A 17,263-nucleotide genomic window follows, 5' to 3' on the forward strand; every position below is an offset into this window, starting at 1 on the left:
GCAGTCGAGACTGTTCTGAACGCGGACTTCATGCAGACCCGCAGCGGGGGATGTTCTGAGAAGGCCTCTGCCAAAAGTCCCACAAGATCCCTGGGTCATGACCGAGTTGGGCAAGCACTGCGATGATCCATCATCTAAGGGCTCCTTTGAAGCCTGGAGGCCTCTACGGAAGCGGCAGAAACTCCCTTTCCTTTGCATCCAGTTATGACCAGGCAGAGACATGGGTGACGTATGATGAAAGCACCAAGTTCTCCAGCAGACTGTCCCTTCATCTCTACACATGGCCTCCGACAGAAACGGGTAAGGTCCTTAGGACCACTTGAGCCCGTGCTTCCCTGGTCCCACGAGAAAGCTAAATGACACTGGTGCTGACGGCATGACTTTCAGGCCATGTGGACGGTGACCCAGAAGGGGAGCGGGTTGAGTGAAGTCAGACCAGCATCGCTTCAAACTAACCGCGGAACTTGGACAAATAACTTCTCCTCAGAGCCTCAAATGACATTAAGTACAAAATGAGCCTAATTCTTCCTACCATCCTGGGTCACTGAGAGGAATTAATGAGGTGACAATTTGCAGCAAATGTCTTAAGAGAACTGTTGAACAAATGCTAGTTCACGCCCTCTCCACTTGGGAGTACAGAACGTTCCCTGGGCTGCCCCGAACACACACGTAAAAGACAGGCCACTGCCTTGACACACTGGCGCCACCAGATAAATACCTTTAGCTTCTTCAGCTCAAGCTGGTGGTGTTGTAAAGAACGCTCACATTCACTCTTACTTTCTTTGAGGGCTGCGTTTTCTTGCTCCAGCTGTCTCTGCAAATTGAGAAAAGCATGTGTGAGAAGAAAAGGCTTTACCCTATTTCCGCAGGGCACCGTCCTACAGACACGGAGCCTTTTTTTTTTTTAAATTTATTTATTTGATAGACAGAGATCACAAGTAGGCAGAGAGGCAGGCAGAGAGAGAGGAAGGGAAGCAGGCTCCCTGCTGAGCAGAGAGCCCGATGTGGGGCTCCATCCCAGGACCCCAGGATCATGACCTGAGCCGAAGGCAGAGGCTTTAACCCACTGAGCCACCCAGGCGCCCTGACACAGAGCGTTTTAAAAATGTACCCCACCCTGCATGTCACTGCAGGGTCAGGAGGAACCGGCTGACAGAGGCCTCGCAGGAAGAAACATGGCACCTGACCTGGAAGATGGGGAGCGGGGAGGGACCAGAGAGAGGGCGAGACCACGCCAGAGGAACCAGAACACTGCAGGGACACAGCGGGAAGAAGCTGAAGGGGCTGCTCAGGAAAAGCCAACAAGTCCCTGCGCCGACCCGAAGCAAAGCAAAGCCATCTGTTTGGGGTTTGAGAAAAAGCAGCCTTTTTACAGCCAATCTCATGAGCAGGTGCCTTGCTGCAAAGATGAAAATGGCTCCAAAAAGTGGTTCCCTCGTTTGGCAGGGGCTGGTCTTCTCCCGTCAATGCCCTGGCTGCCCAGCATGCAGGAAGCCGGCGCTCCCAGCCGGGCCTGACCCTCCTCCCCACTCACCACCGCTTGCTCCGCGGCCCTCTGCTCAGCCGCCTGAGCTCTCTCCAGGGCGGCGAGCTGGGCCTCCAGCGTGCGGACGAGCTCCATGCCCTGCTGCTCCCGAGCCAGCACCTGCTGCTGCGCCAGGCTGCTCTCCCTGTTTGCGGCGGCCTATGGGGGGTGGAGGACAGGGACCCATGAGGATGACGAGGAACCCCTTCTCTCCCTCAGTGATCCGAAGAAACAACTCTCCTTCCTGACCTCTGGTCTGGGTGCTGCTGAGGTCCCCACCTGCAGCTCTGCCCACTGCCCCTGGCCTGTTCAGAAGCTGACATCTGGGACTGGTCTCGGGGCTAGGGGGACACCTTAGGGCACCAGCCAGTCCGAAGTCACAGCCCCTCTTCACCCTACTTGGTGCTCACTGTGATGGCTGAGGCCTTTCCTGGGGAGGCAGTGTAGATCTTCTCCAACTTGTGATGGGGCTGGGGCTCGATAAGCCCATTGTTAAGTTGAAAACATGAAGTCAAAACACGCATCACAGCTTAGCCTAGCCTACGTCAAATGCTCAGAACAGGGGCGCCCGGCTGGCTCAGTCACTCACTGCATGTGGCTCGATCTTGGGTTCTGAGTCTGAGCCCCACACTGGGTTCAGAGATTATTTAAACATAAAATCTTAAAAAATTTTTTTTTTTTAATTTCTCAGAACACTTACATTAGCCTACAGCTGGGCAAAGCTTATTTTATCCTGAAGTGTTGAACAGCTCATGTAATTTAGTGAATGCTGCTCTCACAGTGAAAAACAGAACGGCTGTACAGGTACAGAACTGGTTGTTTACCCCGAGATCGTGTGGCCGCCTGGGAGAAGGGCTCCCTGCCACTGGCAGGCACTGAGGGAGAGTACTGGACTGCCCATCGTTAGCCCAGGAGAAGCTTAAACTTCAAAATTTACGTACAGTTTCTACTGAAGCCAGACTGATTCTGCATCTCATAAAGTCGAAAAATCACAGAGCTGAACCATCATAAATTAGGGACCATCTGTACAATACAGCGATGGTGAACAAGGGCTTTGACCTAAGAAAGTGAGGGTTTTGCCATTTACTAGCTGGGACACTACCACGACACTGGGTTCTTGATCCAGTTTTTCCGAACCAGCATCCTCTAGAGCACGAGGCCAACTGCACGCAGCCCTCAGGTCTGCAGCAAGGACTGCGTGAAACACGGGCAGGATACTCAGCACAGCGGCTGGACGGCAAACATGCAGTAAATACTGTTTCTAGCTCTCTAGCTTCTAAGCCAACACCCCACGTAGGGCTGCGACAACTGGCCAAGCCCTTGCCATGTTCTCCCCAGAGCCGGGACCTGTTCTCCGCAGCCCTGGCTGCGAGCCGCCCCTCTAACAGCTCCAGACCGAGGCTGGACCCTCCGGCCAGCCGTCAGAGGGGAATCAGGCTCCAACTCCTGGGGTAACCGGGCTCCGCCAGCAGGTCCTGACTCGCCCCATGCGCAATGCCCACCTGCTTACATCCAGCGCCACGACCATATGGAAGGTCGGGTCCAGATACCTCGGCGGAGCGAGTTGAGGCAGCGGCGGCACAGGCGGAAAGCGCAAGCCCTGGGGGTGCAGAACCACTTACTAGCTCCTGAATCCGAGCCTCCTGGGCCGCTGCGACATCCTCGCTGTGCTTCAGCTTCTCCTCCGATGCCAGCAAGCTCTGCTCCAGCTCCTTCACCTGAGGGGGAAGAGGAGCCTTCTTTCATTCAAAAGAAGCTGAAGCGTGGTAACAAATGGCTTTAAAAAATCAAATCCATTTACATTGTAAAACGGGTACATTATAGAAAAGTTTTAAGTTAGAAAAAAGACACCGATACATCTACCATTCTGCAATGCCAGCAGTCTAACATCTTTTCCTCTGGTGCATTTTTGTAACTTTTTTTTTAAACAACTCTGTACACAACTCTAGGAAAACTATGCATTTTTCCTCCTCACTCAAGGTTCCTTCTGCATTCCCACGTGTTCTTCAGAACTTAGTTTATCTCAAGGACACCTAACGATCCACTGAACCACAGCCGCCAGTGCTGGCTCCACGGCGGTCCCCGCTTGTGTATCTGAGACAACACATTAGTGAACGTCCTCACCCAACATTCGGTGACCTGGTTTGAGCCACTTCCTTAGGACACATTCCCGCAAGTGGGATGACCGCTCGTGGCACAAACTTTCACTCATTCCACAGACATCAGCCTGTCTGACTTGGCACTGGGCCGTGTGGCCGTCCCGCAGACAGGACCATACCCGGTCCACTCCGCTGGATGTGGCTCTCCAACGGGGCATTCTGATCGGGTTTGAGCCATCTTTGCCCATCTCCCTGGTAAAGTCCTCTTGTTTGTTGAATAAGGTCTTGAGGAAGTTTATTATTAAAACATAAACACAAGGGAGGTTGCAGTTTTGTCAAGGGGAAGTAGGTACTTAATGAGGGAAGGATACATTCAGGTCTCATGGTTCCTCATAAACATGCACATGGAAGACTGAGCTGAAGCAACCCTTGGAGAATGCTGTATTTCCACAGAGGAGGACGGTAAATGTTACTCATCCAGGATCACGAATTTTATTAGTGGTAGAGCCAGAACTGAAGCCTAGTTTTTTAAAGTCATGGGTTCAGAAAGCAGCTACCCAGTCTCAACTTGGAGGAAGCACTCAAGAAAGATTCAGATCCTCCAGAGATTAAGCACAGAGTTATAATATGACTTGGCAATTCCACTCCTTGGTATAAACCCAAGAGAAATGAAAGTAGAAGCTCACACAAAAATCTTGTTCATAGCAATACACTAATGTTTATTATTCACAGTAGCCAGAGGGTGGAAATAACCCCAAAAACCATTGACAAATGATGGGTTTGAGGGCACCTGGGTGGCTCAGTAGGTTAAGTGTCTGCCTTCAGCTCAGGTCATGATCTCAGGGTCCTGGGATCCAGCCCCACATCTGGCTCTCTGCTCAGCAGGGAGCTTGCTTCCCCCTCTCTCTCTGCCTGCCTCTCTGCCTACTTGTGATCTCTGTCTGTCAAGTAAATAAACAAAATCTTTAAAAAAAATGACAAATGAAGGGATAAACAAAACATGGTACATATGAAGGAATGAAAGCTTTTTAAAAAACAAACTTATTCAAGTCCTGGGGCACCTGACTGGCTCAGTGGTACAGCATATGACTCATGATCTCGGGGTCATGAGTTTGAGCCCCATGTGTGGTGTGGCATTTAATTAAATTTTTAAAAAGGGCTTATTCAGCCTTAAAAAGGAATGAAATTCAGACACATGCTACAACATGAATGAACCTTGAAAACATACGTCAAGTGAAATCAGCCAGACACAAAAGGCCACATTCTGCATGATTCCGCTAATATGAGATTACTAGAGTAGTCAGATTTATAGAGATAGAAAGTTGAATGATGGTTGCCCAGGCTGGGGGTGGGAGAGAGTGGTAAGTCAGTATTTAATGGGGACAGAATTTCAGTTTGAGGAGATGAATACGTTCTGGAGATGATGGCCGTGATGGTTACACAACAGTGTGAATGTGCTTCATGCCACTGAGCTGTACCCTAGAAATGGCTGAAATGGTAACTTTTATGTCCTGTTTATTTCATTACAATAAAAAGAGAGATATTCAGAAACAGAACTGAATTCTAATAAAACAAAGCAAACTGTATGAGAAATACAGAGCTTCAGGCGTAGTTATCAGAAGGTAATATTTTAAAAATGAGCTAAGTATTTACTCTGGTCGGAGTGTTTGCGTGCCCCCATATTCATGTGGAAATCCTAAGGCCGGAAGTGACGATGTGACGGTAACAGGAGGTGGGGCCTCTGGAGGCGCTTAGGTCACGAGGGTCGAGTCCACATGCTGGGGTCAGGCCCTTATGAAAGAGGCCCCACAGAGACCCCTTACCCCTTCCACCACTTCACCCTCACCCACTGGCAAACAAACAAACAAATGGCTGGACGAGGCAGCCATGCAGATGCAGAACCCCGCATGCGCTCTGGGGGAGTAGAGCATGGGGCAGCCCCTGCAGGAATGCTCTTGCCCTACTTAGTCACATTAGGTCATATGCATTCTCTGTCCTGGAGGTGACAGGGACAAGGCTGCTGGGTGCCGTGTAGCCTGTGGGGAGAGGGGGCGGCGGCTGCGGCAAGCTGGATGTCCGGCATCTGGTAGGTAGCCACCAAGTAGAGCAGCGAGCACAATGACGTGGACACGGACCCAGCGGAGTGGGTGAAGGGGACCGTGTGCGTAGCACTGCAGCGCTTACATAACTCGCACATGTGCGCACACAGCAAGGCCGCCCACTTTAAGGTAACCCCCCACACAGGGATCCGTATCAACTCCATCAGAATGGGTTCCAGTGGGAGGGAAGGGACCGAGGAGAGAAGGGAAGAAGCAAGAGAACAGTGCTATGTGCAACCACGGTGCCGATGAGGCAAGAATGAAGGTAACACAGGCCTGCGGAAATTAAGAGCCAAAACAGTCCCTTCCAAAGAAAACCTCTGAGCTCAGCGGATTCTCCCCCAGTGATGTCCAACCAAGCTACCACCCAGACACAGAAATCCCTGCAAGTGAGGTCAGTACCCGAGTCTCCAAGACGTCAATGGCCTTGGCCTGGCTGCTTCTGGCTGCCAGGAGCTGCTGTCTGGTATCCTCCAAATTCTGCTCAGCAACAGTTTTCTGTAAGTTGAAAGAAGAGTAAATGAAAACAGTCATTTTTCCACTGAATGCTTGTTGATGTCTACTGTAGACTGTGGTTTGTTCGAGGCACAGGGGACACAAAGGCATTAAAAACAACAGCTGAGATAAAAATTCACATATCATGAAGTACACATAGATAAATTTGACATACTCCTTTGACCTTGAGCCTGAGGCAAAGACTAACAAAAAAATTAAGAGAGTGCAATTAGTGCCTGTGAAAATGCCTAGAGCAGGCTACGCACTGCCTCAGGAAAGTGGGCAGCTTTCTAATTCACAGGTGGCCTGGGGAGGGAGGAGACGGAGTACGCAGGCAGAGTCATGATCAGTGGATTCGTGAAACAGCCTGGGACACTCTGGGAGCTACAACTTGCAAAAAGCTACAGCAATGGTGAATTCAAGTCAAGAAATAAGACTAGAAAGTCAGGCAAAGGGGCAGATCATGGGAACCTTTTTATGCTGCAGAAAAGAGTCTGAATTCGGTAGGCAGTATTTTTTAAAGTGCGGTTGTCCACACACTGGTGTTAGATTACCTTGGTGAGGGAGGTAGGTGGTTGCTAACCTTGAGGTCTAACATCCGGCCTACTGAAAACGGGATTCCTGGCAGCAGGAATAGACTCTACACAAAGTGCCCAGGTACCTCCTGTGCACACTAAGCTTTGTAGTAATGACGATGGCCCAACACTAAGGAGCATGATATTAAGAGCTGAAATACACAGAGACCGTACTATGTTTTAGAGTTACATTCCACACACTTCACATATTGTAACTCCTTGAATCCTAACAATTCTATTGCTTGGTACAATTATCCACCCTATTTCAGAGGAGAAAACACAGATTCAGTTACTCTCTCTAAGTCCCCAATTAGTAAGTAGAAGATACGAGATACAAACCTAGTTAGTCTGATTCTAGAAATCAATGTACACCCCAAACCCAAGCTAGACACACTATAGGCTGCAGGGGAGCTGCGGAAGAAGGTTAAGGGAGCGAGGCGGCCAGGAAGAGCAGCTCGGCAGTGGGCGCGGTGGGCTCAGAAGACTGTCTCGGGGGTGAGGGAGGAGACTGCGGCTGCCGAAGGCCAGTCTGGAGACCCTACTCTGGACTAGCCAAGAGTTGCTGGAAGCCCTGAAGTACGACACTGGCAGTGGAGATGGAGATGTTTAGCTGAAAGCAAGAGAGTGAGGATCTAATCTAGGCCCAAGGCCTCGGCTTTGTCACCTTTGTCACGGTGAGGTCAGTCACTTGGATACAAAGAGAAGGAGGAACAGAATATGGGCAGAGAGGGGCGCCTGGGTGGCTCAGTGGGTTAAAGCCTCTGCTTTCGACTCAGGTCATGATCCCGGGATCCTGGGATCGAGCCCCGCATTGGGCTCTCTGCTCGAAGAAAAGAGGAGGAGCCTGCTTCCTCCTCTCTCTCTCTCTGCCTGTCTCTCTGCCTACCTGTGGTCTCTGTCTGTCAAATAAATAAATAAAATCTTAAAAAAAAAAAAAAAGAATATGGGCAGAGAATGGGCTCCGGCATGATGAGAAAGCAAGTTCACCTACACCACTGGGGAAAAGGCCAGTCTGCTCAACAGCCTCGCTCAGGAAAGGGGGGTCTCCTCACTGCCGAAGGCGACTCTTGCTCACGCCACAGGCAGGCAGTGACGACTGGCCGGCAGCCACTGGAAACCGCGTGTGGAAGAGAACGGGGAGCTAAGATAAGACAGCCCGAGTGGCATAAATCACCAGCTGGGTGATGCCACTCATTCCTGAGCATCTCTGAATGAAGCTCTCCTTTTGCTGAGGAAAATGTGGAACACACAGGTGACAGGTGGCTGTTTTTGCTATAAACAGGATAGTCAGAAGTTGGAGGGAGTGCTCATCTCTCCCAGCTGCTTGTGAACCTTCTGGCTCTGTGGCTCTAGGACTGTAGGAACCTCCAGGATTCCCACCCCCTCCCCAGCAGTGGCTGTCCCAGGAGAGCGGCTGTCCCAAGGGAGCGGCTGCCCCAAGTTACCTCTTTCAGCAGTTCTTGCACGTGTTCTTCTCCTGATAAGTTCTGCTCTAGTCTCTTCTCCAAGGATGAGACCTTCTCCTGCAAATGGGTGATGAGTATTTCCTTCTCTTGAGTCTCAGCAGTGGCCTACAAGTGAAGCAGAGATTATATTACACTATAACCCCTTTCTCCCTCCCACTTCCTGTCTCCTCTTGGACCATCACGTTTCCCTGAAATTCTGTTCTCAACTGCCTCTCAGACGAATACACAGCTATGAAATCTTCCTTGAAAAGGGACACAGAAGATGCCAGACCAGAGCCCAGCACCACCCTGGCATCCGTTCAGACCTAGTGCAGCAAGAAGCAATCACTCATTCAACTAAGCAACTAACAATGTGGGAAAGAACAAGGCTATGACCTCAGTGGAATGCAGCCTGAGAAGATGCTCCTCTTCTTTAAGACAACCCGTTTGTACTGTCGTGATCTACTTCCTCTACTCTCACTAAGCACACATTTAATTCTACTAATGCATCCAACAGGACCTACATCTACCCAGATGCCAAACGTGGCAGAGGTAATCCCACTCAAGAAGGTCCCCACAAGCCCTACAAATGATCAACAGAACAATGTTCCTGGAAACGTGCGGCTGGGTGAAGCAGTAATGATGCCAGCGCTGGTGACTGTAGGGCTAAGGGAGAACTTCGAAACCACAGGATCACATTCACGCTGCCTCTCAGCACAGGAATCAGAGCAGAGCCACTGCACACCTCACACCTGGGTCCCAAACAAACAGCCATCTACTTGATCTCAGGCTCTCTCAGGCAATGATGGTGCCTGATGATCTCGGGCAATGATGGCGGCTCGGGACTTCGTTCCTCTGTTACCAATCTTTCAATGCTGCTTAATGTCAAAACAGAGGATTCAGGAAACTTTGATTACACAAGTTCTTAGATCCCAATGGTCCCTGTATCCACTGACGATGCCCAAAAAAAAGTTGTATAGGGGATGCCTGGGTGACTTAGTTGCTTAAGTGTCTGCCTTCAGCTTGGGTCATGATCCTGGGGTCCTGGGATTGAGCACCACATTGGGCTGCCTGCTCAGCAAAGAGTCTGCTTGTCCCTCTCCCGCTGCCCCTCCCATTGGCTCATGCTCTCTCAGGAAAAAAAAAAAACAAGTCTAAAATAAAAAAAGTTCTGGGGTGCCTGGGTGGCTCAGTGGGTTAAAGCCTCTGCCTTTGGCTCAGGTCATGATCCCAGGATCCTGGAATCAAGCCCCGCATCGGGCTCTCTGCTCAGCCGGGAGCCTGCTTCCCTTCCTCTCTCTCTGCCTGTATCTCTGTCTACTTGTAATCTCTGTCAAATAAATAAATAAAACCTTAAAAAAATACAAAAATAAAATTTAAAAAGTTTCTATAGCATCAACATCTTACTGTGAAGACCTGTACCTCCTCACAGGCACTCTGCTTCCTCACTTTATGATTCTGTTGATGTATCTTGAGCTACAGACCTTTATGTTCAGCTTGGAAGCCAGCCAATCTCTTCTCAGAATAAAATGTTGCAACTTGGGCTTAGGGTTTTAGGATGAAGCACTTAATATTCTAAATTTTCACAGGGGGGCACATGGGTGGCTCAGTGGGTCAGGCATCAGACTTCAGCTCAGATCGGTCATGATCTCAGAGTCCTGGGTCTGAGATCTGGACCCAGGATCTGCATCAGGCTCCTCACTCCCTGCTGTCCCCCTTGCTCTGCCCCTCCCCCACTCATGCGCGCATGCCCTCTCTCTCAATAAAGTCTTTAAACAAATAATTCTCACATGGGTGACAGTATGGGCAGTAGTGGATTCCAGAGATTGAACTCTGTAGATTCAAGTTTCCATAATTCAGTAAACTTTTATCAAGTCTATACTGCGTGTAGTCTTCTGAGGATACAACCAAACAAAGTTCTGGACACGGAAGCAAGGGTGCTGCTGGTAAAGACACACAGACACACAAAGAGTTATGAAACAATACAGTCTCGCTGCAACACAGGGACAGACAAGGTGCTCTCTCAGAGTCAGGAGGGATTAACTGCGGAAATCGGCTCAGACCTCCCTGGTAAATCCAGGGAGAAGGCGGGTGGGGCAGAATGAGCATTCTGGGTAAAGCGCAGCACATGCAAAGAGGTGAGGGCCAAGTTCAGCGCGACTAGGAAACAAGGAGGAGAGGTAAAGACAACTCCAAATCTGTAACTTAGCTGCCTGGTGAAACAATACCTCGACACCAAACAGAGACGACAGGGAGAGAGAGTTTGATAGGAAGGAAAACACGTTTGGCCATGACGGCCAGTCATGGTGGGTCTCTCACTAACAACGGAATCTCCTAATGCAGAGCAGGATACGGCGGCAGCAGCAGCCAGAGTGTGCATGAGGAAGCACTGCCCATACACCCTGGTCCTTAAGACAGCCCTTCACTGTGTCCATTTATAAGGACATTGAAGCTTAGGAACTAGCCCAAAGGCACAGGCCAGTGATAAATTAAAGATTCAAATTCAGGTCTTGTGGAGCCAAAGCCTGTACTCCTTCTACTACACATCTATGGGAACTTGAGAGGTACAGGTGACTCTACAGTGAAAACCAAAGTTTTGGTGTTAGGCAAAGTTAGGGACAGGAAAAGAATCAGTCACCAATTTCCATTTAGTCTTCTTGTACACCATATCCCATATGAAACCACCCTCTCCACTCTGGGTGCTTTACTTCAGGCCCCCAACACTTTATATGCCACATTATCCTTAATGGTGAGAAACTCAAAGCTTTTCCATTAAGATCACGTACAAGGCAAGGATGTCCCCTCTCATCAATCCTTTCCAATACTGTACTAGAAATCCTTGCTAATGTAATAAGACAAGAAAAGGAAATACAGGTACATAGACTGGGAAAAAAAACCTAAATTGTCTTTGTTAGTAGATGACATGATCATCTATCTAGAAAAATCCAAAGAAGTTGGCAGAAAACTTCCGAAATAACAAGTGGTTACATAAAGGTTGCAGGATACAAGGTTGTTATACAAAAGCCAACTGCGTTCCTATGTACCAACAATAAACAAGTGGAATATGAGATTAAAAAACACAATTACCATTTACATCAGCACCTCCTAAAATGAAATACTTAGGTATAATCTAACGAAATAGGTGGAAGATCTAAGTGAGGGACACTACAAAACACTGATGAATAAAAAAACCCCAAAAATATAAACTAAATAAATAGATAGTCCATGTTCACAGATAGAATGACTCAATATTGTTAAGCTATCAGTTCTTCCCAACTTGATCTGTAGATTCAATGTAATCCCAATCAAAACCCCAGCAAGTTACCTTATGGATACCAACAAAATGATTTTAAAGTTTCTATGGAGATGCAAAAGACCCACAAAAAACAATACAATATTGAGGGGAAAGAACAAAGTTGGAGGACTGAGGCTACCTGACATCAAGACTTATATGAAATTGGTCATCAAGACAGGAATGTATGGGTGAAAGACATACAGATCAGTGGAACAGAAGAGAGAGCCCAGAAAGAGACCCCCACAAATATATTTGATTGATATTTGACAAAGAAGCAAAGGCAGTACAATGAAGCAAAGACAGCTCCTCAACAAATGGGGCTGGAACAAATGGCATCCACAGGAAGAAAATGAATCTAGACGTAGTGACCTTATATTCTTCATAAAAATTAACTCAAAATTGTCACAGAACGTAAAACTCAAAACTATAAAACTCCTAGAAGATAATATAAGGAGAAAACCTAGATGACCATGGGTATAGTAATCATTTGTTAACTATACCACTGAAAAATAAACAAATAAACAAACAAACCACCAAAGGCATGATGCACAAAGGAAATTACTGATAAGCTAGACTTCATCGAAATTAGAAACTTCTGCTCTGCTAAAGACAATGTCAAGAGAATAAGAAGTCAAGCCACAGAGTAGGAGAAAACATTTGCAAAAAACTTACCTGGTAAAAACTGCTATCCAAAATATAAAAGAAACTCTTACAATTCAACAATAAGAAAACACAAACAACCCAACAGAACAAAGCAAAGAATAAAAAAGATGTAAGAATCTGAAACAAACAAAACCATCATTATTCACAGATGACTGCTACTTAAGAAACTCAAAAAATCTGTAGACTAGTTATTAAGCTTGTAAGAGTTAATAAATTGCAAAAATAATCAATACACTGGGGCACCTGGGTGGCTCAGTGGGCTAAAGCCTCTACCTTCCACTTGGGTCATGATCCCAGCGTCCTGGGATCGAGCCCCGAATCAGGCTCTCTGCTTGGCAGGGAGCCTGCTTCCTCCTCTCTCTCTCTGCCTGCCTCTCTGCCTACTTGTAATCTCTGCCTGTCAAATAAATACATAAAATCTTAAAAAAAAATCAATACATAAAAAGAATAGTACCTCAATATGCCAGCAACAAACACAGAAAGTAATTTTTATTTTTTTTTAAAGATTTTATTTATTTATTTGAGAGAGCGAGCGAGCATGAGAGGAGAGAGTTCAGCAGGAGAAGCAGACTCCCTGCTGAGCAGGGAGCCTGATGTGGAACTAGATCCTGGGACTCCAGGATCATGACCTGAGCCAAAGGCTCAACCAACTGAACCTTCCAGGGCCCCCAAAAAGTAATTTTTAGAATGATACAATTTGCAACTGGTATAAAAAAATAAAGTACCTAGGAATAAATTAAACAGTAAATAAACTTTAATGAAGAAAATCACAGAATCTTATATGCATTAAAAAAAAAAAACACATCAGGGGCGCCTGAGTGGCTCAGTGGGTTAAGCCTCTGCCTTCAGCTCAGGTCATGATCTCAGGGTCCAGGGATCGAGCCCTGCATTGGTCTCTCTGCTCAGCGGGGAGTCTGCTTCCTCCTCTCTCTCTGACTGCCTCTCTGCCTACTTGTGATCTCTCTCTGTCAAATAAATAAAATAAAATCTTTAAAACAAACAAACAAAAAAACATATGTTCTTGGATAAAGAAAATTCACATCATAAAGTAATCACTGCTCTCCAAATGGATCTACAGATTCAATGCCATCCAATCAATATCCCCCCCAAAATTTTTGAGGAATCTGACAAGCTGTTCTGTGAAAGAACAAGGGGCCAAGAATATTCAAAATACTTATAAAAAAGAATTAGTTGAGGAGATTTATCTTATCAGACACTAGGCCTTGTCCTAATAGTAAGGCGATATATAGTATCATGCAAATACCACAGTGGCGTATGGCCCAAAGCCCAATAGTTCCATGTACATCTGGAAGCCCGAACCTGACAAAGCTGACATTGCAGACTGGTGAGAAAAGAACAGATTTTTCAGTAAATGTTTATCATAATTTTTTTTTTAAAGATAAAGATCTCCTTCTCAAACCAAAATCATAGCTTAGGTGTATTAAAGACTTGACTGTAAAAAGCAAAACTATAAAATTTCCTATATAACAATATAGGAAAATAGCATTATTATCCTGGGTTAGAAAAGATTTCTTTAAAAACCAAGAGTGGGGGGTGCCTGGGTGGCTCAGTGGGTTAAGGCACTGCCTTCGGCTCAGGTCATGATCTTAGGGTCCTGGGATCCAGCCCCGCATCAGGCTCTCTGCTCAGCAGGGAGCCTGCTTCCTCCTCTCTCTCTGCTGCCTCTCTGCCTGCTTACGATCTCTCTCTGTCAAATAAATAAAAAGAAAACAAAAACAAAAACAAAAACCCAAGAGTGGGGGCACCTGGCTGGCTCAGCCAGTAGAGCACGTGACTCTTGATCTGGGGGGTCATAGAGTTCAAGCCCCATGATGGGTGTAGAGATTACTTAAAAAAACACATAAATGAAATGGAAATCCCACTGAACAGGGGAATAATTTTTTTTAACAGTAAATAAAAATAAAAAAGCTAAAGTGTGAACTTAAAGGAAAATAATAAATTGAACTATACTAAAATTAAGAGTGTATTTTTAAAAAAAATTTATTTATTTGACAGAGAGAGGGAAATCACAAGTAGGCAGAGAGGCAGGCAGAGAGAGAGAGTGGGGAGGAAGCAGGCTCCCTGCGGAGCAGAGAGCCCGATGTGGGACTCGATCCCAGCATCCTGGGATCATGACCTGAGCCGAAGGCAGAGGCTTTAACCCACTGAGCCACCCAGGCACCCAAGAGTGTATTTTCATCAGAACAGATCATAAAGGGTGTGAGAACAAGACAAAAACTGGGAGAAGACATTTGCGACCCATATAACTAACAAAGGAGAATAGCAGCCAGGATATATATAATGAACTCCTATAATCAAGGAGAAAAAGAAAACGCAGAACAGGCAAAAGAATTGAATGAGTACTTCACAGAAGAACAATAATGACCAATAAGCATGAAAAGATAGTGTTACCTCATAGTAATCTGGGAAAAGCAAATTAAAATCAAGTTTAGAGGGGCACCTGGGGGTGGCTCAGTGGGTTAAAGCCTCTGCCTTTGGCTCAGGTCATGATCCCAGGTTCCTGGGATGGAGCCCTACATCGGGCTCTCTGCTCAGTAGGAAGCCTGCTTCCCCCTCTCTCTGCTTGCTTCTCTGTCTACTTGTGACCTCTGTCTGTCAAATAAATATACAAAAAAAAATCCCACAAAATCTTTAAAAAAAAATTTAAAAAATCACGTTGAGATATTTCATACACTCTAGACTGGCAAAAAATTAATGTCTGATAATACACCATGGTAGTAAGAAAACAACAAGTCAAGCAATCCCTTATAGGCGGCTGTGGGACTGTGTGAATTAATATAGATACTATAGAAAAAAACTAAGCATTATCCAGAAAAGTTGAAAAAGTACAAAAGTTTTTTTTTAATTAAAAAAAATTTTTTTAAATTTTTATTTATTTGTTAGAAAGAGAGAGAGAGAGGGAGATACAGAGCGCAAGCACAGGCAGACAGAGTGGCAGGCTAGAGGCAGAGGGAGAAGCAGGCTCCCTGCCGAGCAAGGAGCCCAATGTGGGACTCGATCCCAGGATGCTGGGATCATGACCTGAGCCGAAGGCAGCCGCTTAACCAACTGAGCCACCCAGGTGTCCCAGTACAAAACTTTTTTCAAAGATTTTCAAAATTTTTTAAAAGGTTTATTTATTTATTTATTTGACACACAGAGAGAGAGAGAGAGAGAGAGAGAGAAAGCACGCGCTTGAGAGAGTACACAAGCTGGGGGCGGGGGTGAAGGCAGGCATATGAGAGAGAGGGAGAAACAGGCTCCCTGCCGAGCAGAGAGCCTGATGTGGGGCCTGATCCCAGGACTCTGGGATCATGATCTAAGCCAAAGGCAGACACCCAACCAACTGAGCCACCCAGGCGCCTCTAAAAGATTTTATTTTTAAGTAATCTCCACACCCAGGTGCCCGGGTGGCCCAGTTGGTTAAACGACTGCCTTTAGCTCAGGTCATGATCCCGGGATCCTGGGACTGAGTCCCACATCGGGCTCCTAGTTCCAAGGGGAGTCTGCTTCTCCCTGTGACCTTCTCCCCTCTCATGCTCTCTCTCACTTTCCCTTTCTCTCTCAAATAAATAAAATCTTAAAACAAAACAAGTAATCTCTACACCCAATGTGGGGCTTGAACTCACAATCCCAAAATCAAGAGTCTCACATTTTACTGACTGAACCAGCCAGACACCCCCAAGCTTTCCACATCTTAAATGTACTCTAGAGTAACTTGCACAGGTAGATGAAAGTTCGCAGTAGCCTTGTTGGTAATAGTAAAAGACCAGAAACACCGCAATGTTGATGGTCAATGGAACGGATACATTTTGGTAACCTCATACTACATGGTTGAAGAAAGAACAAATCACAGCTGCATGACCCATATGCACGTTTTTTAGGAATACAATGTTGGGCACCAAAATCAAGTTTTAAGAATACCTACAGCATAATTTATGTAATTTTTAACAAGCATGGGAGACAACAGAAGATACATACAGTTTAGGGATAAAATAATAGTAAAATTATAAAGCAAAAACTAAAAAGGGAACAGAACAGTTTCTAGATTGTTTACAAAAGAAAAAGCAATGTGATGGAACAGTGAATGGCACATGGGCAAGCTCAGAGGGAAGCATATTATTCTTTTTAACCTGTGGGTTAGCTACATAGGAGCTCACTGCCTTGTTACACTTGCTACCTGAAATAAATGTTCCATCTATTCAATAACCATAAGGACAACAAAAAAACTGACTCAAAACTCACGATCTTCGTGAAAAAACTGTCTTTCCTCTGGCACTCGTAGCCCAGTGACTGACACCATCAGCTGCTCATTTGATCAATCATCACCGAAACTTCTTTTTCTCTTGTTCTTCTCCTACATCCATTACATTAGCCAGTGGGTCAGTCTCCTCACGACTTCATCCGTCTGTCTACTCCCCCATTATCTTCATCGCCACTCCTGTCAAAGCCACTATCTCATGCTTGGACAGGTACAAGAGCTTCCTACCTGGAAACCCATTCAGTGGTTGCCTCCCCAACCAACCCCTTCTTCTCTCACTCAGTGTGTCCTCTCCTCCGGTTCCCTGAATGGGCTCTTCCTACTGCCTCAGGGTTTCTGGGCTTATGGTTCAAACTGCTCACTGTTCTTGCTTCAAATTCTCTCCCACTGCCCCTCCCCAGCTCAAATGTTACTTCCTCACGGGAAGTATTGTCCGACTCCAAGGCTCGATCTGATCTGATGCTGTTAAAGGATCCCACATCACCCTGTAGTTTTCCTTCACAGCACACATCATGGTTTGCAAGGGGTGTACAGACTTCTCCTCACACAAATCTTCCTCTACTATAATGATGCTCTAAGTCTCTGCTGCACTTGGGACTAGCAGTTCTCAAGGGATGAGGGTAGGGTTGGTCATAGCACCCCCCAGGGGGTGTTTTTTCATATGATGGAAGGGCGTGACTGCCAATGCCTGAAGGTGCTACCAGCACTAAGATCGCAGAGGCCAGGAAAGCTGAGTGTCCTGCAATGCGCGGGACGATCATACGGTACAACTGTTCTATTCAAAATGACAGGAAGAAACATACCAC

At 46.6% G+C, this 17,263-nt stretch overlaps 1 protein-coding gene across 3 annotated transcripts in view; it reads right to left on the reverse strand.

Annotated features, from left to right (window-relative positions):
* Positions 1-17,263, reverse strand: part of GOLGA1 (golgin A1) — a 47,628-nt gene that overhangs the window by 14,213 nt on the left and 16,152 nt on the right. For all 3 annotated transcript variants that reach the window (XM_004757335.3, XM_004757336.3, XM_013058771.2), the window contains exons 11-15: positions 8,239-8,364; positions 6,126-6,221; positions 3,148-3,243; positions 1,535-1,684; positions 719-814 (exon numbers count right to left, since the gene is read on the reverse strand). In XM_004757335.3, coding sequence (XP_004757392.1) covers positions 719-814; positions 1,535-1,684; positions 3,148-3,243; positions 6,126-6,221; positions 8,239-8,364 — 564 coding nt within the window. The remainder of the gene's footprint in view (positions 1-718; positions 815-1,534; positions 1,685-3,147; positions 3,244-6,125; positions 6,222-8,238; positions 8,365-17,263) is intronic.

The sequence above is a fragment of the Mustela putorius genome, unplaced genomic scaffold (genome assembly GCF_011764305.1).
Source record: "Mustela putorius furo isolate JIRA1106 unplaced genomic scaffold, ASM1176430v1.1 tig00000596_pilon_pilon_pilon, whole genome shotgun sequence".
NCBI lineage: Eukaryota > Metazoa > Chordata > Mammalia > Carnivora > Mustelidae > Mustela > Mustela putorius.